The sequence below is a fragment of the Watersipora subatra genome, chromosome 8 (assembly GCF_963576615.1).
Source record: "Watersipora subatra chromosome 8, tzWatSuba1.1, whole genome shotgun sequence".
NCBI classification, from domain to species: domain Eukaryota; kingdom Metazoa; phylum Bryozoa; class Gymnolaemata; order Cheilostomatida; family Watersiporidae; genus Watersipora; species Watersipora subatra.
The window spans coordinates 32,716,807-32,743,682 of record NC_088715.1 but is presented as its reverse complement, the minus strand read 5'-3'; the positions used below and the strand labels follow the sequence as shown (position 1 = coordinate 32,743,682).

Below are 26,876 nucleotides of genomic sequence, written 5' to 3'. Positions count from 1 at the left end.
AGAGGCTTAACTCACACTTGACATGAAACTTCATTGTTTAAGGAAGCTGATCTTTCACATTTAATTCGTGTACTCTCAACATCTATATATATATGGTACTTCTAATATAGACAGTGTGTACACTTGGCAACAGTGTAGAGCAACTAACCTTTACAGGTGTTCACTCCATCTCCAGTGTAACCAGGAGGGCACTGGCAGGTAAAGCTGCCTACTGTATTCGTACAGGTAGAATTCGCTCCCTTGCATGGTGAAACTTTGGAACTGCATTCATCGACATCTGCAAATGAACTGCATTTAAAAACATTTTTATGTTGTCTTGAAAAAGTATAAAAAATAAACGAGGAACTTTTTTTAGAAAATATTTGTCTAAATTTAGGATAGAAAACTCTGGAGACCCTAATCTTAGGAACATTGTCCATTTTGATAGCAAATTGATCGATTAGTCTTTTGTTGTCTCTAATTATTCTCCAAACTAATCAAAAACCATCTAACTTCATATCTGACGACACAATTATATATACATGTACATGTACCAGGACCTAGGTGAATGCCCGGCGTGCTGCGGTTGCAATCACTGTGAGTTCAAATCTAGCAGGCAGCGAGTTTTTAATTCTACAATTTTAATAGCAACAGCTACACAAGCAGACATCTTTACAGATGACGACAAAATTTGAGAAATATATAGATTACCAAGCTTAAGCGCTATGACTTACCAACACAGGCATACTTACTCCACACGTTGCAGAAAAAGTTATGTATAGAATCATATATACATAGATACAAAAGTGCATTTCAAGCCTCGACGCATTGAAGTTGAAGCTGAGTAATCCTACTGGAAGACCCTTTACAATCTCTACATTAAAACAAGCTACAATACTAACTAATACACAGTTTTACTAACCGGTGCAGTGGAATGGCCCATCGGCAATAAAACCTGGAGCACAGTTGCAAGTAAAACCTCCTATATTGTTGGTACAGGTCGTGTTCACTCCAGTGCAAGAGGTAGGATTTGTTATACACTCATTAATATCTAAAAAGTATATTACTGAATATATAAAACAGGTAATAATGTCTTCTGACTTTACAAATTCTTACATCGATAGGCGGAGTGAGTTAGATTGAAGCACCTTGCGGCATATGCCACAAAGTGATTGCTGGTGGCCACATTAGTTTAGTTTGGTTGGCCACATAGTACTAGCCACATTGTCACAACTTCTATTACCTAAACTGTGGGACCAGCTTGGTACAAACACGCCTTACTTTCATGAAGCATTCGAGATGAACTTACAAAACATTCTAGTAGACTTTATCAAAAAGTATGAGTATTTGTTCATCATTTGCGATTTAGATGTTTAGGGATGTTTGATGTTTAGGGTAATTTGACTGCCACAGTGTTTCAGAATTAAGGTTGAAAAAACATTATTGCAATTAAAATAATCAGATTCAAGCGGGAGTGCGATTATTAGGTCGCACTCCCGCTCATTAGTTGCACTTTGTCAAAGAAACTGACAGAATGGAGACGCGTAACGCTACAACTTCAATATAAGAGCCAATAGCAACAACATGAGATACAGGCAGCCTGGCAACTAGTGACATCAATTAAGCACACGTTTTTCTTGTGAGCGTCTCAATCGTAACATTTTTTTATTCTAATCTTGAAACATCCTGACAATCAGATCACCTCAAACATCAAACACAATCGCAAATGATAGAAAAATATCCATAATTTATGATAAAATCTAACAAAATTTCGTTTAAGTCCATTTTTACAATTAATTATGAGTTTAACTAACTGAGACTTCAGCTTAAACAGGCATTTGCCTTAAGGAACTGTTTTTTGACATATCAGCAGGCAGTCAGACTTGTAGTTTATCATGTGGTGCCACTAAGATGCTCATCCAGGACAGAAATAAAAACTTACATCACCCCAAAATTTACAAATCAGTGAATCCATCAAAATTTTAGCGCTAAGTGAAAATTCGTTTAATGCATTGTGGGTCTTACACTTTTGATAGTACAGCAGAGCCTTTGAAAAGGAATAACTTACCTTTACAGTTATATCCATTTCCAGAGAACCCTTGATTGCACATACAGCTAAAGTCAGTACCTTTGAATTCACATCTGGCATCAAATGAACAACGATGAGCATCGTCGGGACAAGGAATTCTTTTATCGGTTACTATAACGTATAGAGAGTGTAATGAGTAAACATTACCACACTCTAAACATTTGACTGATGTAGTAGTGACAAATACGGTAGCAGCTAGAACGACCTCAATGTAAAAAAAAAAAGTTTTATGTTTATAACAAAAGATTAGCAATCGAAACTCAATAAGAACAAAGACAAAGGTAACAAACATAATGCAAACTTTAAATAAAACTTCACAGTTTAGATGATGATGTCACACATTTAGTCCTTGAACTCTCAACCTGTATAATGTACTACTAATATTAACAAAGTACTGTAGATGATGCTACAGCGTGAATAATCTGTTTCAGTAATGTTAACCTTGTAGGGTATTCACGTAACGCGTCGTCGGAGCTAGGAAGTCTTGCAAAAGCTGATGATGTCACATATTTGATCTTTGACCCTAAACCTCTATAATTTACTTCTAATATACCATACATGTAGGCAGCACATAGACTTGGAGGCAGCATAGAGCAACTAACCTTTACAGGTGTTCATCCCATCCCCGTTGTAGCCAGGGGGGCATTTACAGGTGAAGCTTCCTACTGTATTCTCACATATAGAATTTGTTCCTTTGCATGGTGACATTTCAGAACTACATTCATCGATATCTGTAAAAAAATATAAAGAAAAAATTGAAAATTTCTGTTTCTTCAATGTATTACAAGTCATGTATTCCTCTACTGTACAGCAAGTATGATACATGTAAGTACTCAATCATTAAGTCTAGACACTTGATTAGTAAGTTGAGAGAGTACATAGAGTAATTAGTATGTAGGTACAAGACTTTAGTGTTGGTTTTGTGTTGGTATGTTATTGCGGAATGTAGTAATAAGGAACACCAAGTGTTTTTCTGGTCTTGCAACATGGCATTGAGCATTTACTCCTCCAAACAAAATCAACACGTTTTTCCAAAATTCAAATTTTAACATCGTCTTTTTTGTCAAATTAGTCGGGAAAAGTTTTCATAACGTTGACTAAAAGATATGGCAAACCTGAGGCAAAATGCACCAAACTTGAAAGATATAATAAACATTTAGTAGCACAAAATTTAAGTAAGTTTAATAAAATATTAAAACTCAGCGTTCAGTGTGTTTATCAAACATAATTCACTGAAATTAAACTCAAATTTTCTGTTACGAAACGTACTAAATTCGTCCCTGCAAAGGGTCTCTCACACCGCCGCTAGCCACTACGTTTGTCACGAAAGGAAGAACTCGATACAGTACTGTACATAATGTTACGTTGTGTTAATAAGCGTGAGCGTGCCCGTGGGTGTGTATGTGAGTGTGTGTGCGTGCGTGTGCATGTATGATCAGTATCATTACCGGTATCCATTTTTTGGTGTTTACTTATGATTGGCTGCTAATTTTTACCTATGCATCTCATTGGTCCATCCTTCTTATAGCCTTTGAGACATGTACATCTGTAGCTTCCGACAGTGTTGGAACATGTCACATTCTCCCCATAGCATACAGGAGTTGTAGCCGCGCACTCATCAATATCTATACATGTAGGACAAGACAACTTCTTGTAAAACTAGCAGTTTTGGTTAGAAAATTACAAATGCTCGATCATTGGTAAATGTTTTTATTTTTTCACAACTGAAAAATGTCTCACCAGTACAGATGTAGCCATCTCCCTTGAAACCTTCACTACACTTGCATTCAAAGGTTGCGTCAGGCAGAACAATGCAGTTAGCATACACTGAGCATGTGTGATTCTTATCTGGGCACAGAATCACAACTTCTATAAAATAAAAAACAGACCAGTTTAACTATTAACAGAAAGCAAGGCATTTTAAAAAACTATTTGGAGTTATTAAAAATGTTTTTGAAATAATCAAATATATCACACCGAATTAAAGAAACTTTCTGGAGATCTCAGTATGATGCTTAAAAACAATTCCCAACTTTCTACAAACAGTGTAATGCTTCAGCTACATGAATGAGTGTAATTACGGAATCGGTTAATATAAACTCGGTATTTGTTAATAATTCATAATTTTAAAGTGTTTATCAGATGAATTATTGTAATATGCGCATCAATAGATGCCTAAAGATAAATATTATTAAATATTAACTGATTGATATTCGCCCTTGTAATCTGGTTTTCCAAAAAAATCAATAAAAACCGAGTTTATATTCCTTGACAAAGTGTGCAAAAATAAACATAATTTTTCAACATAGGCATACATACTTTGCTACAAAACTTGCTTTTTAAACATGGATAGAATGTATGGTCTAAAATAATAAAAAAGTGAAGTTGCGCCATAAATGGCAAAAAACACAAAAAATTATTATGATAATTATTATTATAGTAACTATCAGCACAATAGGAGCTCGTATTTTGTTCTCAAATATATACTTTTTTATTTTTAATCCATTCTCTGAAAACTTGAAAAAATATGTAATGAATTAATTCAACTTATAGACAGAATTTTTGGCACAATTTTGTTCACATTTCAGTTGAATTTTTAGTGAGAAAAGGTAGACATAACTTTTTAATGAGGCAAAAGTTCACCATACCAATATAATTTATACCTTGAATAAATTTTCGATTTTCAATTTTAGCTCCAACACCTCTTTAATAAATTTAGATTTTAAGATTACATTAAAATTTGTTATTTAAACGTTTCCAACATGATGCCATGAAATATTATTTTATTTTTCCAAAATTGAAAATGACAAAAAAATTAGCTTTTAGGTCCTACATACAGGCACTGGTTCAATATTATCTACTTTTATCCATATCTGATTGGTCAACGTTTTTAGTGAAAAACACGCCTTCTGTTAAGTAAAAAGTTGCGAGAAATAGTTGAACTAATTTTTAATGTAATTAAAATAGAATGTAGTCAGTCATTGGCAATGACCTTCGATGCCCTCAATCTCAATAGACCATATTTAAACAACAAGATACAAAAATATAAATTTCACATAACAAAGATCATCAGCACACACACGGGTATTGCTGCTAATACATAGGAGCAAATCCCTTAAAAACAGCCGGACTAAAAACCAAACCAATATAGAATGTGTGAGAAGAAATTCAGACAGACTTTTACTTAGAATGTGTCAGCCGTTCTGTCTGTGACATACCTTTACATGTACCACTATGTTCATCATACATCTCTCCTGGAGGACAGTGACAAATGTAGCTTCCTGGCGTATTCTCACAAGTGGAACCTGGATCCTTGCATGGGGAGTTTTGGCATTCATTGATGTCTTCAAACATAAAATATCACCGTGAGCGAGAGAGAGAGGCATGGTATAGAAAAAGTAATGAGAGGACTTTTATCCAAAGTATATGAGTTTCAGGTTTCTACTTCAAATGAATTGAATGATTGCTGAAGAATGGTCACAACTAAAACTCTCAAGAAAACCGTACGCTTGAAAAATGTCAACAATGTAGTATTGCAAATTGTACTTCCTTTAAAACTTGGAAAAGTTGAGTTTTTTATGAAAATTTTGGCTGCTGCTCATGAGTGGTCAAGTATTCTAACAATCTGTGTGGTCAATATTAAATTGCTTCTGGGCCCAAATATGTACTGTAGGTCATGTTGTAAGCATGGTCAGTGACCAACTCCAATCTCTTAGAGACCCAAATTTCCAAAAGAACTTTTAAATTAAGCAAAACCATAAAACTGCTATACAAAGTGGGAGGAGATTACGCGCACATGTGCATGTTTGTGGGCGTACATACGTGTGTGTGTGTGCGTTATGTGAAGTGTTCAAGTTGATAACAGAATACTTTTAACACATTAGCAATCAAAATTCAAAAAGAGCAAAAATAACATCAAGGCAAGAAGCTTAATTCACACTCGACATGAACATAAACATGAATATAGACAGCGTGTACACTTGGCAATAGCGTAGAGCAACTAACCTTTACAGTTGTTCACTCCATCTCCAGTGTAACCAGGAGGGCACTGGCAGATAAAGCTGCCTACTGTATTCGTACAGGTAGAATTCGCTTCCTTGCATGGTGAAACTTTGGAACTGCATTCATCGACATCTGCAAATGAACTGCATTTAAAAACATTCTTATGTTGTCTTGAAGAAGTATAAAAAATAAACGAGGAATCTGTTTCTAGAAAATTTTTGTCTAAATTTAGGGTAGAAAACTCCGGAGACCCTAATCTAAGGAACATTGTCCATTTTGATAGCAAATTGATCGATTAGTCTTTTGTTGTCTCTAATTATTCTCCAAACTAATCAAAAGCCATCTAACTTCATATCTGACGACACAATTATATATACATGTACTATGTGAATGCCTGGCCTGCTGCGGTTGCAATCACCGTGAGTTCAAATCTAGCAGGCAGCGAGTTTTTAATTCTACAATTTTAATAGCAATAGCTACACAAGCAGACATCTTTACAGATGACGACAAAATTTGAGATATATATATATATATATCTATATATATATATATATATATATATATATATATATATATATAGATTACCAAGCTTAAGCGCTATGACTCACCAAAACAGCGGGCAGCCAAAACAGGCATACTTACTCCGCACATTGCAGAAAAAGTTATGTATAGAATCATATATACATAGGTACAAAAGTGCATTTCAAGCCTCGACGCATTGAAGTTGAAGCTGAGTAATCCTACTGGAAGACCCTTTACAATCTCTACATTAAAACAAGCTACAATACTAACTAATACACAGTTTTACTAACCAGTGCAGTGGAATGGCCCATCGGCAATAAAACCTGGAGCACAGTTGCAGGTAAAACCTCCTATCGTGTTGGTACAGGTCGTGTTCACTCCAGTGCAAGAGGTAGGATTTGTTACACACTCATTAAGATCTAAAAAGAATATTACTGAATATATAAAACAGGTAGTAATGTCTTCTGACTTTACAAATTCTCACATCGATAAGCGGAGTGAGTTAGATTGAAGCACCTTGCGGCATATGCCACAAAGTGATTGCTGGTGGCTACATTAATTTTTGAATAGAATAGTTGCGCCTGTAGCAATTATATAGAAACATGAGGGTAAACTGATATATTTTAATAATTAGTAGTGAGACTGAATAGTACTAGCCACATTGTCACAACTTCTATTACATTAGTAGCATTTGAGATGAACTTACAAAACATTTTAGTAGACTTTATTAAAAAGTATGAGTATTTGTTCATCATTTGCGATTGCTTTTAATGTTTAAGGTAATTTGACGGCCACGGTGTCTCAGAATTAAGGTTGAAAAAACATTATTGCAATTAAAATAATTAAAATAATCAGATTCAAGCAGGAGTGCGATTATTAGGTCTTTGGTTGCACTTTGTCAAAGAGACTGACAGAATGGAGACGCGTAACGTTACAACTTGAATATAAGAGTCAATAGCAACAACATGAGATACACGCAGCCTGACAACTAGTAACATCAATTAAGCACGTACTTTTCTTGTGAGCGTCTCAATTGTAACATATTTTTATTCTCATCTTGAAACACCCTGGCAGTCAGATCAACTCAAACATCAAACACAATCGGAAATGATAGAAAATACCTATAATTTATGATAAAATCAACCAAAATTTTGTTCATTTTTACAATTAATTATGAGTTGAAATAACTGAGATTTCAGCTTAAACCGGCATTTGCCTTAAAGAGCTGTTTTTGACATATCGGCAGGCAGTCAGACTTGTAATTTATCATGTGGTGCTGCTAAGATGCTCATCTAGGACAAAAATAAAAACCAACATCACCCTAAAATCTACAAATCAGTGGATCCATCAAAATGTTAGTGCTAAGTGAAAATTCGTTAAATGCATTGTGGGTCTTACACTTTTGATAGTACAAAATGTAGCAGAGCCTTTGCAAAGGAATAACTTACCTTTACAGTTATATCCATTTCCAGAGAACCCTTGATTGCACATACAGCTAAAGCCAGTACCTTTGAATTCACATCTGGCATCAAATGAGCAGCGATGAGTGTCGTCAGGACAAGGAATTCTTTTATCGGTTACTATAATGTAGAGTGTAATGAGTAAACATTAGCACACTCTAAACACTTGACTGATGTAGTAGTGACAAATATGGTAGCAGGTAGAACAACCTCAATGTAAAAAGAAAAGTTTTATGTTTATAACAAAATATTAGCCATCAAAACTCAATAAGAACAAAAACAAAGGTAACAAACATAATGCAAACTTTAAATATAACTTCACAGCTTAGATGATGATGTCACACATTGAGTCCTTGAACTCTCAACCTGTATACTGTACTACTAATATTAACAAAGTACTGTAGATAATCCTACAGCTTGAATAATCTGTTTCAGTAATGTTAACCTTGTAGGGATTTCATGTTACGCGTCATAGGAGCTAGCAAGTCTTGCAAAAGCTGATGATGTCACACATTTGATCTTTGACCCCTCAACCTCTATGATTTACTTCTAATATACCATACATGTAGACAGCGGAGGCAGCATATAGACTTGGAGCATATAGCATGTAGACTTGGAGGCAACATAGAGCAACTAACCTTTACAGGTGTTCACCCCATCCCCGTTGTAGCCAGGGGGGCATTTACAGGTGAAGCTTCCTACTGTATTCTCACAGATTGAATTTGTTCCTTTGCATGGTGACATGTTAGCACTACATTCATCAACATCTATAAAAAAATATAGAGAAAAAATTGAAAATATTTGTTTCTTTAATGTATTACAAGTCGTGTATTCCTCTAATGTACAGCAAGTATGATACATGTAAGTACTCAATCATTAAGTCTAGACACTTGATTAGTAAGTTGAGAGATCACAGAGTAATTAGTATGTAGGTACAAGACTTTAGTGTTGGTTTTGTGTTGGTACGTTATTGTGGAATGTAGAAACAAGGAACACCAAGTGTTCTTCTGGTCTTGCAACATGGCATTGAGCATTTACTCCTCCATACAAAATCAACATGTCTTTCAAAAATTCAAATTTTAAAATCGTCTTTTTTGTCAAATTAGTTGGGAAAAGTTTTCATAACGTTGACTAAAAGATATGGCAATCCTGAGGCAAAATGAGCTAAACTGGAAAGATATAATAAACATTTAGCAGCACAAAATTTAAGTAAGCTTAATAAAATATTAAAACTCAGCGTAAAGTGTGTTTATCAAACATAATTCACTGAAATTAAACTCAAATTTTCTGTTACAAAATGTACTAAATTCGTCGCTGTGAAGTGTCTCTCACACCGCCGTTAGCCACTACGTCTGTCACGAAAGTTAGAATTCGATACAGTACTGTACATAATGTTACGTAATGCTAATGCGCGTGAGCGTGCCGGTGAGTGTGCATGTGTGTGTGCGTACGTGTGTGTGAGATCAGTATCATGATGCATGTTTTAATATTTACTTATGATTGGCTGCTAATTTTTACCTATGCATCTCATTGGTCCATCCTTCTTATAGCCTTTGGGACATTCACATATGTAGCTTCCGACAGTGTTGGAACATGTCACATTCTCCCCATAGCATACAGGAGTAGTAGCCTTGCACTCATCAATATCTATACATGTAGGACAAAACAACTTCTTGTAAAACTAGCATAGTTTTGGTAAGAAAATTACAAACGCTCTATCATTGGTAAATGTTTCTGTTTTTTTCACAACTGAAAAATGTCTCACCAGTACAGATGTAGCCATCTCCCTTGAAACCTTCATTACACTTGCATTCAAAGGTTGCGTCAGGCAGAACAATGCAGTTAGCATACACTGAGCATATGTGAGTCTTATTTGGGCACAGAATCACATCTTCTATAAAATAAAAAAACAGACCAGTTTAATTATTAACATAAAGCAAAGCATTTAAATAACTATTTAGAATATTTTTAAATGCTCCAGAAATAATCAAATTATTACACATCACACAGAATTAACAAAACTTTCTGGAGATCTCGGTATGATGCTTAAAAACAATTCCCAGAGTTCTACAAACAGTGTAATGCTTGAGCTACATGAATGAGTGTAATTATAGAATTGGTTAAAATAAACACGTTATTTGTTATTAATTCATAATTTTAAAGCGTCTATTAGCTGAATTATTGTAATATACGCATCAATAAAAAGCTAGATATAAATATTATTAAATATTAACTGATATTCGCCGTTGTAATCAGATTTTCCAAAAAAATCAATAAAAACCATGTTTATATTCATTGACAAAGTTTCGAAAATAAACGTGATTTTTCAACATAGTCATACATACTTTGCTACAAAACTTGCTTTTTAAATATGAATAGACATGTATGGTCTAAAATAATAAAGAAAGTGAAGTTATGCCATAAATGGCATAAACGCAAAAAAATTATTACGATATAGTTACTATCAGCACTGTAGGAGTTCGCATTTGGTCCTCAAATATATATATTTTTAATCCATTCTCTGAAAACTTGAAAAAATATGTAATAAGTTAATTCAACTTATAGACAAGATTTTTGGTACCACTTTTTTTCACATTTCAGTTAACCTTTTAGTGAGAAAAGGTAGACATAACTTTTTAATGAGGCAAAAGTTCACCATAACCGTATAATTTATACCTTGAATAAATTTTTAATTTTAGGTCCAACACCTTTTTAATAAATTTAGATTTTAAGATTATATTACAATTTGTTATTTAAAAGTTTCCAACATGATGCCATAAAATATTATTTTATTTTTCCAAAACTGAAACTGACAAAAAAGTAGCTTTGAGGTCCTACATACAGGCACTGGTTCAATATTATCTACTTTTATTCATATCTGATTGGTCAACTCTTTCAGTGACAAACATGCCTTCTGTTAAGTGAAATGTTGCAAGAAATTGTTGGACTATTTTTTAATGTAATTGAAATGGAATATAGTCAATGGCAATGACCTTCGATGTCCTCAATCTCAATTGACCATATTTAAACAATAAGATAGAAAAATATAAATTTCACATAACAGAAATCATCAGCACACACGCGGGTATTGCTGCTAATACAAAGGAGCAACTTCCTTAAAAACAGCCGGACTAAAAGCCAAACCAATATAGAATGTGTGAGAAGAAATTCGGACAGTCTTTTACTTAGAATGTGTCAGCCGTTCTGTCTGTGACATACCTTTACATGTACCACCATGTTCATCATACATCTCTCCTGGAGGACAGCGACAAATGTAACTTCCTGGCGTATTCTCACAAGTGGAACCTGGATCCTTGCATGGGGAGTTTTGGCATTCATTGATGTCTTCAAACATAAAATATCACTGTGAGCGGGTGAGAAAGAGAGGCATGGTGTAGAAAAAGTAATTACAAGACTTTTATTCAAAGTATATGAGTTTGAGGTTTCAACATCAAATGAATTGAATGATTGCTGAAGAATAGCCACAACTAAAAAGCTCAAAAAAACCGTACGCTCTGAAAATGTCAACAATGAAGTATTGCAAATTGTACTTCCTTTAAAATTTGAAAATGTTTTGTTTTTTTATGATATTTTTGGCTGCTGCTTGTGAGTGGTCAAGTATTCTAACAATCTGTGTGGTCAACATTAAATTGCTTCTGGACCCCATAATATGTAGGTCATGCTGTCAGCATGGTCAGTGACCGACTCCAATCCCTTAGAGACCCAAATTTTCAAAAACACTTTTAGATTAAGCAAAACCATAAAACTGCTATACAAAGTGGGAGGGGATTATGCGCACATGTGCATGTTTGTGGGCGTACATACGTGTATGTGTGCATGTGTGTGTGTGTGGTGTGTGTTATGTGAAGTTTTCAGGTTGATAACTGAATACTTTTAACACATTAGCAATCAAAATTCAGAAAGACCAAAAATAACATCAAAGTAAGAAGCTTAATTCACACTCGACATGAAGCTTCATTGTTTAAGGAAACTGATCTTTCACATTTAATTCGTGTACTCTCAACATCTATATATATGGTACTTCTAATATAGATAGGGTGTACACTTGGCAACAGCATAGAGCAACTAACCTTTACAGTTGTTCACTCCATCTCCCGAGTAACCAGGAGGGCACTGGCAAGTAAAGCTACCTACTGTATTCACACAGGTAGAATTCGCATCTTTGCATGGTGAAACTTTGGAACTGCATTCATCGACATCTGCAAATGAACTGCATTTAAAAACATATTTATGTTGTCTTGAAGAAGTATAACAAATAAACGAAGAATCTGTTTTTAGAATTTTTTTATCTAAATTAAGGGTAGAAAACTCCAGAGACTCTAATCTAAGGAACATTGTCCATTTTGATAGCAAATTGATCGATTAGTCTTTTGTTGTCTCTAACTATTCTCCAAACTAATCAAAAACCATCTAACTTCATATCTGACGACACAATTATATATACATGTACTATGTGAATGCCTGGCGTGCTGCGGTTGCAATCACCATGAGTTCAAATCTAGCGGGCAGCGAGTTTTTAATTCTACAATTTTAATAGCAATAGCTACACAAGCAGACATCTTTACAGATGACGACAAAATTTGAGATATATATATATATATATATCTATATATATATATATATATATATATATATATATATATATATATATATAGATTACCAAGCTTAAGCGCTATGACTCACCAAAACAGCGGGCAGCCAAAACAGGCATACTTACTCCGCACATTGCAGAAAAAGTTATGTATAGAATCATATATACATAGGTACAAAAGTGCATTTCAAACCTCGACGCAGTGAAGTTGAAGCTGAGTAATCCTAATGGAAGACCCTTTACAATCTCTACATTAAAACAAGCTACAATACTAACTAATACACAGTTTTACTAACCAGTGCAGTGGAATGGCCCATCGGCAATAAAACCCGGAGCACAGTTGCAGGTAAAACCTCCTATAGTGTTGGTACAGGTCGTGTTCACTCCAGTGCAAGAGGTAGGATTTGTTACACACTCATTAATATCTAAAAAGTATATTACTGAATATATAAAACAGGTAGTAATGTCTTCTGACTTTACAAATTCTCACATCGATAGGCTGAGTGAGTTAGATTGAAGCACCTTGCGGCATATGCCACAAAGTGATTGCTGGTGGCTACATTAATTTTTGAATAGAATAGTTGCGCCTGTAGCAATTATATAGAAACATGAGGGTAAACTGATATATTTTAATAATTAGTAGTAAGGCTGAATAGTACTAGCCACATTGTCACAACTTCTATTACATAAACTGTGGGACCAGCTTGGTACAAACACGCCTTACTTTCATGAAGCATTCGAGATGAACTTACAAAACATTTTAGTAGACTTTATCAAAAAGTATGAGCATTTGTTCATCATTTGCGATTGCTTTTAATGTTTAAGGTAATTTGACGGCCACGGTGTCTCAGAATTAAGATTGAAAAACATAATTGCGATTAAAATCATCAGATTCAAGCGGAAGTGCGATTATTAGGTCTTTAGTTGCACTTCGTCAAAGAGACTGACAGAATGGAGACGCGTAACGTTACAACTTGAATATAAGAGCCAATAGCAACAACAGGAGATACAGGCAGCCTGACAACTAGTAACATCAATTAAGCACACATTTTTCTTGTGAGTGTCTCAATCATAACATATTTTTATTCTCATCTTGAAACACCCTGGCAGTCAGATCACCTCAAACATCAAACACAATCGCAAATTATAAAAAAATACCTATAAATTATGATAAAATTTACCAAGACTTCGTTTAAGTTCATTTTTACAGTTAATTATGAGTTAAAATAACTGAGATTTCAGCTTAAACAGGCATTTGACTCTAAGAGCTGTTTTTTGACATATCATCAGGCTGCCAGACTTGTAGTTTATCATGTGGTGCCACTAAGATGCTCATCCAGGACAGAAATAAAAACCAACATCACCCTAAAATTTACAAATCAGTGAATCCATCAAAATGTTAGCGCTAAGTGAAATTTCGTTAAATGCATTGTGGGTTTTACACTTTTGATAGTACGAAATATAGCAGAGCCTTTGAAAAGGAATAACTTACCTGTACAGTTATATCCATTTCCAGAGAACCCTTGATTGCACAGACAGCTAAAGTCAGTACCTTTTACATCACATCTGGCATCAAATGAGCAACGATGAGCATCGTCGGGACAAGGAATTCTTTTATCGGTTACTATAGCGTATAGAGAGTGTAATGAGTAAACATTAGCACACTCTAAACATTTGACTGATGTAGTAGTGACAAATATGGTAGCAGGTAGAACAACCTCAAGGTAAAAAGAAAAGTTTTATGTTTATAACAAAAGATTAGCAATCAAAAGTCAAAACGAACGAAAACAAAAGTAACAAACTTAATGCAAACTTCAAATAAAACTTCACAGCTTAGATGATGATGTCACACATTTAGTCCTTGAACTCTCAACCTGTATATTGTACTACTAATATTAACAAAGTACTGTAGATAATCCTACAGTGTGAATAATCTGTTTCAGTAATGTTAACCTTGTAGGGATTTCACGTTACGCGTCGTCGGAGCTAGGAAGTCTTGCAAAAGCTGATGATGTCACATATTTGATCTTTGACCCTAAACCTCTATAATTTACTTCTAATATACCATACATGTAGGCAGCACATAGACTTGGAGGCAGCATAGAGCAACTAACCTTTACAGGTGTTCACCCCATCCCCGTTGTAGCCAGGGGGGCATTTACAGGTGAAGCTTCCTACTGTATTCTCACATATAGAATTTGTTCCTTTGCATGGTGACATTTCAGAACTACATTCATCGACATCTGTAAAAAATATAGAGAAAAAATTGAAAATTTCTGTTTCTTCAATGTATTAAAAGTCATGTATTCCTCTACTGTACAGCAAGTATGATACATGTAAGTACTCAATCATTAAGTCTAGACACTTGATTAGTAAGTTGAGAGAGTACATAGAGCAATTAGTATGTAGGTACAAGACTTTAGTGTTGGTTGTGTGTTGGTACGTTATTGTGGAATGTAGGAATAAGGAACACAAATTGCTTTTCAACACGTCTTTCCAAAATTCAAATTTGAACATCGTCTTTTTTGTCAAATTAGTTGGGAAAAGTTTTCATAACGTTGACTAAAAATTTAGCACAAAATTGTAGCACAAAATTTCATAAAGTTTCATGAAAACATACTAAATTCGTGGCTGCGAAGTGTCTCTCACACCGCCGTTAGCCACTACGTCTGTCACGAAAGTAAGAATTCGATGCAGTACTGTACATAATGTTACGTAATGCTAATGCGCGTGAGCGTGCCTGTGAGTGTGCATGTGTGTGTGCGTGTGTGTGTATGTGAGATCAGTATCATGATGCATGTTTTAATATTTACTTATGATCGGCTGCTAATTTTTACCTATGCATCTCATTGGTCCATCCTTCTTATAGCCTTTGGGACATTCACATATGTAGCTTCCGAGAGTGTTGGAACATGTCACATTCTCCCCATAGCATACAGGAGTAGTAGCCGTGCACTCATCAATATCTATACATGTAGGACAAGACAACATCTGGTAAAACTAGCATAGTTTTGGTAAGAAAATTACAAACGCTCTATCATTGGTAAATGTTTCTGTTTTTTCACAACTAAAAAATGTCTTACCAGTACAGTTGTAGCCATCTCCCTTGAAACCTTCATTACACTTGCATTCAAAGGTTGCGTCAGGCAGAACAATGCAGTTAGCATACACTGAGCATATGTGAGTCTTATCTGGGCACAGAATCACAGCCTCTATAAAAACAGAACAGTTTAATTATATTAATTTAATTATTAATTTAGTTAATTTAAATATTAACATAAAGCAAAGCATTTAAATAACTATTTAGAATTTTTTTAAATGCTCTAGAAATAATCAAATTAATAAATAGCACACAGAATTAACAAAACTTTCTGGAGATCTCGGTATGATGCTTAAAAACAATTCACAATGTTCTACAAACAGTGTAATGCTTGAGTTACATGAATGAGTGTAATTATGGAATCGGTTAATATAAACTTGTTATTTGTTATTAAATTATAGTTTTAAAGTGTTTATTAGATGAATTATTGCAATATGCGCATCAATAGAAAACTAGAGATGAATATTATTAAATATTAACTGATATTCGCCGTTGTAATCAGGTTTTCCAAAAAATTCAATAAAAACCAAACTTATATTCATTGACAAAGTGTGCAAAAATAAACATTATTTTTCAACATAGGCATACATACTTTGCTACAAAACTTGCTTTTTAAATATGGATAGAATGCATGGTCTAAAATAATAAAGAAAGTGAAGTTATGCCATAAATGACAATAAATGCAAAAAATTATTACAATAACTATTATAGTTACTATCAGCACTGAAGGAGTTCGTATTTGATCCTCAAATATATATATTTTTAATTTTTAATCTGTTCTTTGAAAACTTGCCATTTATTGCCATAAATGGCAATAAATGCAAAAAATTATTACAATAATTATTATAGTTACTATCAGCACTGTAGGAGTTCGTATTTGGTTCTCAAATATATATTGTTATTATTTTTCATCCATTCTCTGAAAACTTGAAATAATATGTAATAAACTAATTCAACTTACAAACAGGATTTTTGGTACCATTTTTTTCATTTCAGTTGATTTTTTAGTGAGAAAAGGTAGGCATAACTTTTTAATGAGGCAAAAGTTCACCTTAACCGTATAATTTATACCTTGAATAAATTTTTAATTTTAATTATAGCTCCAACACCTTTTTAATAAAATTAGATTTTAAGATTACATTAAAATTTGTTATTTAAAAGTTTCCAACATGACGCCATAAAATATTATTTTATTTTTCCAAAATTGAAACTGACAAAAAAGTAGCTTTTAGGTTCTACATACAGGCACTGGCTCAATATTATCTACTTTTATCCATATCTGATTGGTCAACTCTTTTAGTGACAAGCAACCTTCTGTTAAGTAAAAAATTACAAGCAATGGTTGAACTATTTTTTAACATAATTAAAACAGAATATAGTAATTGGCAATGACCTTCGATGCCCTCAATCTCAATTGACCATATTTAAACAACAAGAGCATGATAAAAAAACATAAATTTCACATAACAAAAAGCATCAGCACACACGCGGGTATTGCTGCTAATACAAAGGAGCAACTCCCTTAAAAACAGCCGGACTCAAAACCAAACCAATATAGAATGTGTGAGAAGAAAGTCAGACAGACTTTTACTTAGAATGTGTCAGCCGTTCTGTCTGTGACATACCTTTACATGTACCACCATGTTCATCATACATCTCTCCTGGAGGACAGTGACAAATGTAGCTTCCTGGTGTATTCTCACAAGTGGAACCTGGATCTTTGCATGGAGAGTTTTGGCATTCATCGATGTCTTCAAACATAAAATATCACCGTGAGCGAGTGTAAGAGGCGTACACAGTATAGAAAAGGTAACATACAGGACTCATATTCACAATATATGAGCTTCAGTTTTCAACTTCAATAACTTGAAGAATAGCTGAGGAATGGTCTCAACTTGCAAGCTAAAAAAATCTTACGCTTTTTTATAGTTAATAAAGAAGTATTGCAAAATTTATTTATTTCATAATTTTGAAAAAAATTGTTTTTTTTTAATGAAATTTTTGTCTGCTGCTTGTGAGTGATGAAGTATTCTAACAAGCTGTGTGGTCAATATTAAATTGCTTCTTGGCACCATAACATGTAGATCATGTTGTAAGCGTGGTGAGTGTCTGACTTTAATCCCTAAAAGACCCAAATTTTCTACAGAAATTATTTGTCCTAACTACCCGAAAACCACAGAATGTGAGCTAATTTATTCAAGCATAATTTTTCATTCTCAAATCGGTCATTTTATCACAATCTTTCACCTTTGCACTTTCTTGGCCCGTCATTTTCAAATCCTGCATCACAGCGACACTCAAAAGTTCCCTGATGGTTGACGCACATCACATTATCTCCTTGGCATGCTGTCTTACTCAGGCATTCATTGATATCTAAGAAGGAACATGTTAAACAAAATATAAACTAGGTTGGCTCCGAGAAATATTATTATGGCATTATTTGATTTTAACCAGTATAGATTCTATCACACAACTGCCAAACGATTTTTATCATATAAGTGGGGTATAATGTAAATTGAGATGAGCAAACGCTCTCATTGGTCAGCATACATGCATGTACAGTATGCCTTACTACCATGGTTCTAAATAGTTTTATAGTAGAAAGGAAATCGTAACAAAAGATCAAAGACAAGAGAATAGCAAAAAGGAAATCTTTACAATAATCTTTATTATAAGAGTAGCTGTGTCCGTCCATGTGAAGTGACACTAGGAGCATTAGGAAACAAACTGCCCTGCACAGGAATTGAACCCAGGTACTTAGCTTCCCAGCCAACTACACTACCAACTAAATACCACTCCACCACCTTGCTCCATTGTGTAATAACTATGCATATAGTTATTACACAATGATGATCTCTTACGGCACAGGGACTGCCAGTGTATTAGGACAATATCATAGCACCTTTCACGGTCTCTAAGATCACAAAAGAACTATTTCTTTATGAATGAATAGATAAACGAGTATTACTATATCACAATCTTTCACCTTTGCACTTTCTTGGCCCGTCATTTTCAAAGCCTGCTCCACAGTGACATTCAAAAGTTCCCTCATGGTTGATGCAAGTCACATTATCTCCTTGGCATGCTGTCTTACTCAGGCATTCGTTGATATCTAAGAAGGAACATGTTAAACAAACTATAAACTAGGTTGACTCCGAGAAATAGTACCATGGCATTATTTGACTTTAACCAGTACAGATTCTACCACACAACTGCCAAATGATTTTTATCATATAAGTGGGGTATAACGTAAATTAAATTTTACTTTCAGAAAAGATATACAACCAAAAAAAGGTTAAAAAGTAAATGCAAAAAGTTAAGCAAAAGAATAATATAACAGTAAGTGCCTTGAAGTTTTATTATTGTTAACTACCATTTAGAGAGTGAAAATCCTTCAAATATTAGGTTTGTTTTCGAGTTCGGTTACAGCTAGCAGAAACTGCATGTTTGCATTGTTGTTGCGATCACAGAACTGTTGTACAAGTAACAGCTCTGTGGTTTTGCCTGGAATTGTATGAGGGCAGTGTCAATGGAGTCTCGATGTCTGGAGACATGCCCAGTTGTAGAGAGCAACTTAAGGTCTGATGTCATTTTGGTATTGCTACTATACACAAATATTTAAGCAAGAATATCTTTTTCAGTTTCCAGAAGGTTGATGACATCATTGACAGGTGACTCACCATGACAGGTAACTCACCATGACGGGTGACTTACCATCACAGGTCTTGCCATCTCCTTTAAAGCCAGCTTTGCAGGAACACTTGAAGGATTTTGTGCCAACATCATAACTACATTGGCCATTGAGAGAGCATACGTTGTTTTTGTCTGGGCAAGGTGTTTCACCGTCTGCAACAAATTGTTTCTAGTGAAAATAAATGCAGTGTGCAGGTAAAATTTGTGATAAACAAAACAAGTTGAGAAATACGAACAACTTCAAATCCACCGCAGTGATAAGCTGCACATGGAAAATGATATCATTTTTTATTAAAAAAATTTTCTTCATTATAATTTGAAAAAGAAAAAAGTATTATATGTTGCACAGATGCATCGACAACCGCTAACAAATGAACAAAATAAATTCCTTCAAATTTAAGCGACAATTTGACTTCTAGCGACTTCTAGACAATTTGATTGTTGTTCAGTTATTTAAACATATTTTGTAAAAGAGAACAACACTATATTTCAGGCTTATTCTCATTTATAGAAACACAAGTAAGTAACCATGTAAGCATATGTGTAACGCAAACCTACGTAGATCAGAATGTTGTTGTAATTAGACCAAATTAAGTACAGTAATATCAATGCTAACAATGACAATGGTGATTATAAAATGATAAAGTATCAATAATATTAATAAGAATAATAATCAACAGCCTTGTAAGATCGGCTAACTTCTTCGGTAAGGTCCTACCCATCTCAGCTCAGTGGAACTAGCTAGATTACAAAAATAGCATCTGCTCTGATGTGATAAAACTAATAAAAACAATAATAGTATTAATCAAAATAATAATAATAAATATAATTATAATATATAATAATATTAAAAAGTAAAACAATTTTGCACAAATGATTAGCAAGGGGAGACAAGACATAGATATAGTAGAAAGAGCAAAGAATTGAGATCAGATTATTATTATTCAGCACAGACGAATCTTAGTGTGACACGATTCATATTGATACTAACTTACAGAAATACACAATGATAGTAACAAACATGTCAGGACTAGCTAGTGTGACTCTATACTTTATATGTTTCTGAAAGTAATAAACTAACCTAAGCATCCTTCTTTTCCGGCACTCAGGTATCCTTCAGGGCAGTCACATTTGAAACTGCCAGGCAGGTTGGTGCAGGTGGCATTCACTACTCCACAAACGTTCATCTGACATTCGTCAAAGTCTGCAAAAACAAACAAATGCACTGTAGATCTTCATCTCAACATCATTTGGGGTGAACAAATATAACAAAAAACTCACTTTTTTCGGAAATACACAAGCTAAAAAAACCGATTGTCTAAGTTTGATGTCTGAAATGTAGAAAAATTACGAGAAGTTGTGATTTGTTTAAAAGCCATTTTAAAAATTCCATTTACAAGTTTTGGTGTCGAACAAACTTAAATTTGTAGAACAATGATAAAGGACGTTTTAACAATAGTAGGAGTTTTCCACTCTAATCTTGCAGACATAAAGGCAGGACAACTCTTAGTTTTAAATTTTGCAATTGCTTGAAATCAATAAATATTCCAGTTCATCAGACTTTCAACAGTCACATTGCAAAATCTTTAAACATTTCACCATACGCTAAACTTGTTCATTTCTGCCTTTTCATCATACCCCAAATTTTTTCATTTCTCCTTTTTTCATACAGGTTTTAAAATCCTCCGTAAATTATGCCTACAATATTTGTATTTATCCTTGCACATATATGAAAAACATGTTTCAGTTTATGAACTTTCTATTACTACAACCAACAATTTACTTTCTAAACACCTCAGCAAGATTATTAGATTACCAAGTTTTATATCACTTTTGTTCAACTGACTCCCTAATTCCTGATTTCTGACTCTTAGTTTTTGTTTTCTTTCTTTTGGGACGTAACGGAAAATATAATTTTGCTGATAAGCAATGCTGATAAAAAAATTAAAGATACACACACAGAGGCTATCATGTAAAAATCTTAAATAACTCAGCAGCTACACTTATCGTATTTGTACTTAAGTTGTTTAGCCCTACAACAACAGTGCTATTCGACCATGTCATTCAAACTGTCAGTTTTAAGTACTTCAACTATTGAATTATAATTTTGAAATCTATACACAGATATCTGGCTAAAGACAAGGTTTGATATTTTGATATAATTATCTTTTGTCAATAAGGCAAACTTAATCGACAAATAAAAAGATATGAAACCTGTTTCTCCTCATACTAAAGATACATAGCAACAATGATGGACAGCAGATTTTTACTATTTATACACAAAAATGTTGTTTTCAGTGTTGAAGGCACAGAAAGTAGTCACTAACCATCACAAGTATGAACTCCATCTCCAGCATATCCGACCGGACATTGGCACTCAAAACTACCGGGTGTGTTGATGCAAGTCGCATTGACGCCATTGCAAGGTTTCCTCGTCGTACACTCATCAATATCTGTGTAAATTGGTGATGCCATGATTAACACAGTTCATCATGGCAGGAAAATATGCAGATGGTGCAAATGACAGATTAATAAAACTTGTGTTACACTCACTTACATCATTAAATCACTAGTTATGTAGTTCAGTTTATACCTGATGTAAGGCCAACACGTTCAACCAATAAGCATTATTATTCAGATGATCAAACACTCTCATTGGTCAGCATACATGCATGTACAGTGTAATTCACTACCACGAACCTGAATAGCCTTATAAAAGAAAGGAAATCATAATAAAAATATAAAAAATATAGATATAGTAGAAAAAAATCAAAGACAAGATAATAGCCAAGAGAAAACCTTTACCATAATCTATCTAAATGTTTCTCAAAGTATGTCTATGGATCTGTGGATCTGTCATTCCAGCTATAGCTATAGCGCACGGTGATTATTTTACCGATGCGGCCGCGCCTTACGACGCCCCTTTTAAAAATAATTTTTCCTAAGGTTCGATTACTATATCTGGGGTCAAGTCCAATTTTTCCCGGGCGGACAATTAAATTGTATTTGTATTGGAATATTCAAAGTTTTGATGGCTAGCTTCCGGTGTAACAGTAGGTAAGCGTTTATACACACACACACTTCTATGCAAGAATTGTTATTACTAATTCAACATATTCATGATTTTTATTTTGTTTTCTCAGTTCGCACTAACTGTATCATTACCAAATCATCTTTTATTGTAACTGTAGCAAAACAGACTTAATCTAGCTAATACTTGCTAATTATTTCACATTTACATCTAAACACTTTTATAGTCGTTTTATTTTTTATATCACAATATTTCACCTTTGCACTTTCTTGGCCCGTCATTTTCAAATCCTGCACCACAGTGACATTCAAAAGTTCCCTCATGGTTGACGCAGGTCACATTATCTCCTTGGCATACTGTCTTACTCAGGCATTCATTGATATCTAAGAAGGAACATGTTAAACAAACTATAAACTAGGTTGGCTCCGAGAAATAGTACCATGGCATTATTTGACTTTAACCAGTACAGATTCTATCACACAACTGCCAAATGATTTTTATCATATAAGTGGGGTATTACGTGAATTAAATTTTACTTTCAGAAAAGATATACAACCAAAAAAAGGTTAAAAAATAAATGCAAAAAGTTTGAATAGTAACATCAAATTTAGGATAGATGATGTTTATTATTTTTAAAGAGAAGCGATAAAGTACGCAGATTCTGGAACTTTTCCAAGTTTACACGTGTTTGCAAGGTGTTCAGAGTAGGTAATAGAAGATTAATCGTATATAGAGCTTACCAGTACAGCCAGTGAATGGATCTCCAGAAAACCCGTTACGACACTCACAAGAATAACTACCAGCAGTATTCAGACAGACAGCATTCGCTTCTTGACAAGGAGAGTTGGCAGATGAGCATTCATCTATATCTGAGAAATTATGAGAAAATCAATATATATATACATTGATATATACAAAATACTCTTACAATTGATATATATATATATATATATATATACGCTACATATACACTACATATACATTAAATATATATATACACTAGATATATGTATACCTTAAATATATATATATATACTAAATAGATGTATACCTTAAATATATATATATATACTAAATATATGTATATATTAAATATATATATATATACTAGATATATGTATACATTAAATATACATATATATATATATACTAGATATATGTATACATTAAATATATATATATATATATTCTAGATATATGTATACATTAAATATCTATATACTAGATGTATGTATATATTAAATATATATACATGTATACTAGATATACATGTATGTATACATTAAATATATATATATATACTAGATATATATATATATATATATATTAAATATATATATACTAAATATATGTATACATTAAATATATATATACTAGATATATGTATATATTAAATATATATACTAGATATATGTATATATTAAATATATATATATACTAAATATATGTATGCATTAAATATATATATATACTAGATATATGTATATATTAAATATATATATACTAGATATATGTATATATTAAATATATATACTAGATATATGTATATATCAAATATATATATATATATATACATATTAAATACATATATATCTAGTATATATACATATAAATATTTATACATTTGTATATACATCTGAGAACGGGTAGTTCGTCCGGTCTTCACCCACCGGGTCAAAAGTGCCCGGGAAGGAAAGGAAGACTGTAAAGGAAGACCCGAGGGTCGGGCCACCCGATCCTCGGGTCTTCCTTTACAAAGACACAGATAGGTTTATGGCTAAGCGAAAGCGATTGTATATCGCTTTTTAAGTACGATTGCAATAGAGTCGCGCATAGTCCTAACGCGGAAGGACCAGGCGAAATAAAACAAGGTGAGTCAATACTATATTTATACTACAATAGTCTTTAGACCATAGGTTTTTACGACGTTTTTGGCAAGAAATAATCTACATGTCGGTGGTCTTGGAGTTCATGAAGAAGCCAGTCATGAAAGGGAAAGACCAAGTTATTTGTACAATATAGTAAAGCAAATTAAGCTACGAAGAAGGGTCCACTTCAATACTATCGAGGCATTTACAACGAAAGCATACTGAGGAACTTAAAAGCGCGTCTAATAACCTAGCATCTAATTGTTTTTAATTTGAGTTTCTTTCACCAATGCCATAAGTTTTAGGGAAGTGATGGATTTTTGCTTTCCACTATGCTGGGTTATCTATTTCTATATTTGTAAGGTATTTCTTAACTAATCTCTTTTTGTTGATTATAATAGCAGAGTTGAAAATAAAATCTGTAATAAAAACACTTTAGCCGAAGTCATTCCATTAATCTAACGCCCATTGAATAGCATTGATCCACCAATGTCTAACCATAAATCGTAGATTGCATCTATAAACCAAGCTACAAAATATAATGATTGGTGTGATAACGGGTTCTTCTATCTTAGGTTATTGATGTCACAACATTAGGCTGTAATAGAACTATCTCTTAACCTTAAATGAATAACAATTCGCGTGTGCTGACCCGGCCAAACTCGATCTTGGCCGTCATTGTTGACCCTGAGTCTGGCCCGACCCTGCATTTCTTGGTCTCGTTCCAGCTCTAATCTGAACAGACAAGCATGTCTGGCAAACAAGACAGATATTGTAATATTGTAGTGGAAACTTTTTAATTAGTGTGTTTATACTTTGGGTTTGTATACAATTATTATACCTGTATTTCACTTCTAAAACAAACGAACCTTTGCAGCCTTTCGTTCCATCCGGGGTGAAACCAGACGGGCACGTACAATAATAACTTCCCTGAGTGTTCACACAAGTTGAGTTGTTGTTTAGGCATAGATTAGGCTTGTCTGTACATTCATTAATATCTACAAAAGGGTGGAACATGGATAACTCCACAAATTCAAACTTTGTGGAAAAAAATTCAATTTTTAAAAAGCGTGTTCATTTACTCATTAAATTTGGATCCGTCTCCTTCAGGCATACGACTACCTATACTTGCTTGTATATTGACATTGTATTTTATTCTTATTCTTTATATTTACATTTTTTTTTATAAATGATATATAAAATTTTTTTTATGTAAAATACATATATTTATTTATATATGAAAAATTCATAAGTGCGTATGTTGTAATGCATATATATGTATGTATATATACATATATACATATATTTTATATATATTATACATATATTATATTGCACTCCTTACACTCATTGGCATGTTTGCCACAGTTTGCAACCAAAACTGGCTCTTTATCGTCGATCCATTGTAATCAGAGTTTAGATAATCGCAAGGATGCTATCAACTAAAATGCTATAAATTTGCAAACTTTAAGTTAAATAATAATCTATCAAATGCTCAAAAACATAACCAAAAACAAACTTAAACAGACTTAAACAAACCATATTTATAATGCATACAGAACCAAAAATTGACATTTCGGAAATAAAAATCTGTGCACCATTTCCTAGGCCAGCAGCGTTCTGATTGTTGCTTTTATTAGCTAAGATTTCCTCTTTTTGTAGTTGTCCAATACCTTTCACAATGCCTTCTGACCTCAATTTGTGTTCTGCACTTCAGAGCTGGTTGATATCAGCGTTTCAAACAACCTTTACGTGTTGCATTTCACACAAATCATGATAAACCTTTAACAGCGTACGCACTAAGCCCGACTTTCAGCCTAAAACTAGTCGTTCATATACCATTGTACATGTGAATGTTTTTATATGCGTAAAACTATCAAGACCGATACGGTTATTAATTTCTTCTGCGGATCAAAGAATGTCAAAGTGGTGGTCAAATGGAGGTGGCATTCAATTAAAGGGTGGCACTTTATTTGTCAACCCTTCTCCCATAGTGACAGCCAAATAGAGGTGTCATTAAAAAAGTGTAGCTTTCAATTAGAAGTTTTATGGAGTATATATATATATATATATATATATATATATATATATATATATATATATATATATATATATATATATGAAGTTTATTAAAAACTACAGGTTAAAATCATTACTACTATTAGTTTCATGCAATCGTGTTGCAATCTTCAGGTAGAATGACTAAAATGTATAATGTACAAGCTATAAAATTACTTAATAAAGCTGAGGGCTTAATACTATTGTGTGATATATATATATTATAGTATACAGCAAATTATGTAGTCAAATTATGTTATTGAGCTAATTAGATGTTTTCTGGCATGCCGGCATGTGGATATTAGCTCACTTCTAGTGTTAAGGCTGGCTAACTTCGGTTCGAATATGATGAAGTACTTTTCCCATAGACATAACTGGCAAGATTGTGTTGATGTGTTGCAAGATCGCGCTCTTTTGATGATCTTCCAGGTTATATTATAGCGAATGTTCTTGTCTTTTAAG

The 26,876-nt window shown here is 33.5% G+C and overlaps 1 protein-coding gene across 1 annotated transcript in view; it reads right to left on the bottom strand.

Moving 5' to 3' along the window:
- The window catches only part of LOC137402469 (fibrillin-2-like), a 91,843-nt gene that overhangs the window by 47,698 nt on the left and 17,269 nt on the right, over window positions 1-26,876 (bottom strand). The window contains exons 10-38 of the mRNA XM_068088969.1: window positions 25,226-25,354; window positions 23,229-23,357; window positions 22,746-22,871; window positions 21,785-21,910; window positions 20,539-20,661; window positions 19,479-19,610; window positions 18,751-18,876; window positions 18,012-18,137; window positions 17,390-17,515; window positions 15,748-15,876; window positions 15,502-15,630; window positions 14,779-14,907; window positions 14,157-14,288; window positions 12,961-13,089; window positions 12,144-12,272; window positions 11,272-11,397; window positions 9,818-9,946; window positions 9,571-9,699; window positions 8,691-8,819; window positions 8,041-8,172; window positions 6,883-7,011; window positions 6,074-6,202; window positions 5,287-5,412; window positions 3,809-3,937; window positions 3,565-3,693; window positions 2,671-2,799; window positions 2,048-2,179; window positions 902-1,030; window positions 149-277 (exon numbers count right to left, since the gene is read on the bottom strand). Coding sequence (XP_067945070.1) covers window positions 149-277; window positions 902-1,030; window positions 2,048-2,179; window positions 2,671-2,799; window positions 3,565-3,693; window positions 3,809-3,937; window positions 5,287-5,412; window positions 6,074-6,202; window positions 6,883-7,011; window positions 8,041-8,172; window positions 8,691-8,819; window positions 9,571-9,699; window positions 9,818-9,946; window positions 11,272-11,397; window positions 12,144-12,272; window positions 12,961-13,089; window positions 14,157-14,288; window positions 14,779-14,907; window positions 15,502-15,630; window positions 15,748-15,876; window positions 17,390-17,515; window positions 18,012-18,137; window positions 18,751-18,876; window positions 19,479-19,610; window positions 20,539-20,661; window positions 21,785-21,910; window positions 22,746-22,871; window positions 23,229-23,357; window positions 25,226-25,354 — 3,726 coding nt within the window. The remainder of the gene's footprint in view (window positions 1-148; window positions 278-901; window positions 1,031-2,047; window positions 2,180-2,670; window positions 2,800-3,564; window positions 3,694-3,808; window positions 3,938-5,286; window positions 5,413-6,073; window positions 6,203-6,882; window positions 7,012-8,040; window positions 8,173-8,690; window positions 8,820-9,570; window positions 9,700-9,817; window positions 9,947-11,271; window positions 11,398-12,143; window positions 12,273-12,960; window positions 13,090-14,156; window positions 14,289-14,778; window positions 14,908-15,501; window positions 15,631-15,747; window positions 15,877-17,389; window positions 17,516-18,011; window positions 18,138-18,750; window positions 18,877-19,478; window positions 19,611-20,538; window positions 20,662-21,784; window positions 21,911-22,745; window positions 22,872-23,228; window positions 23,358-25,225; window positions 25,355-26,876) is intronic.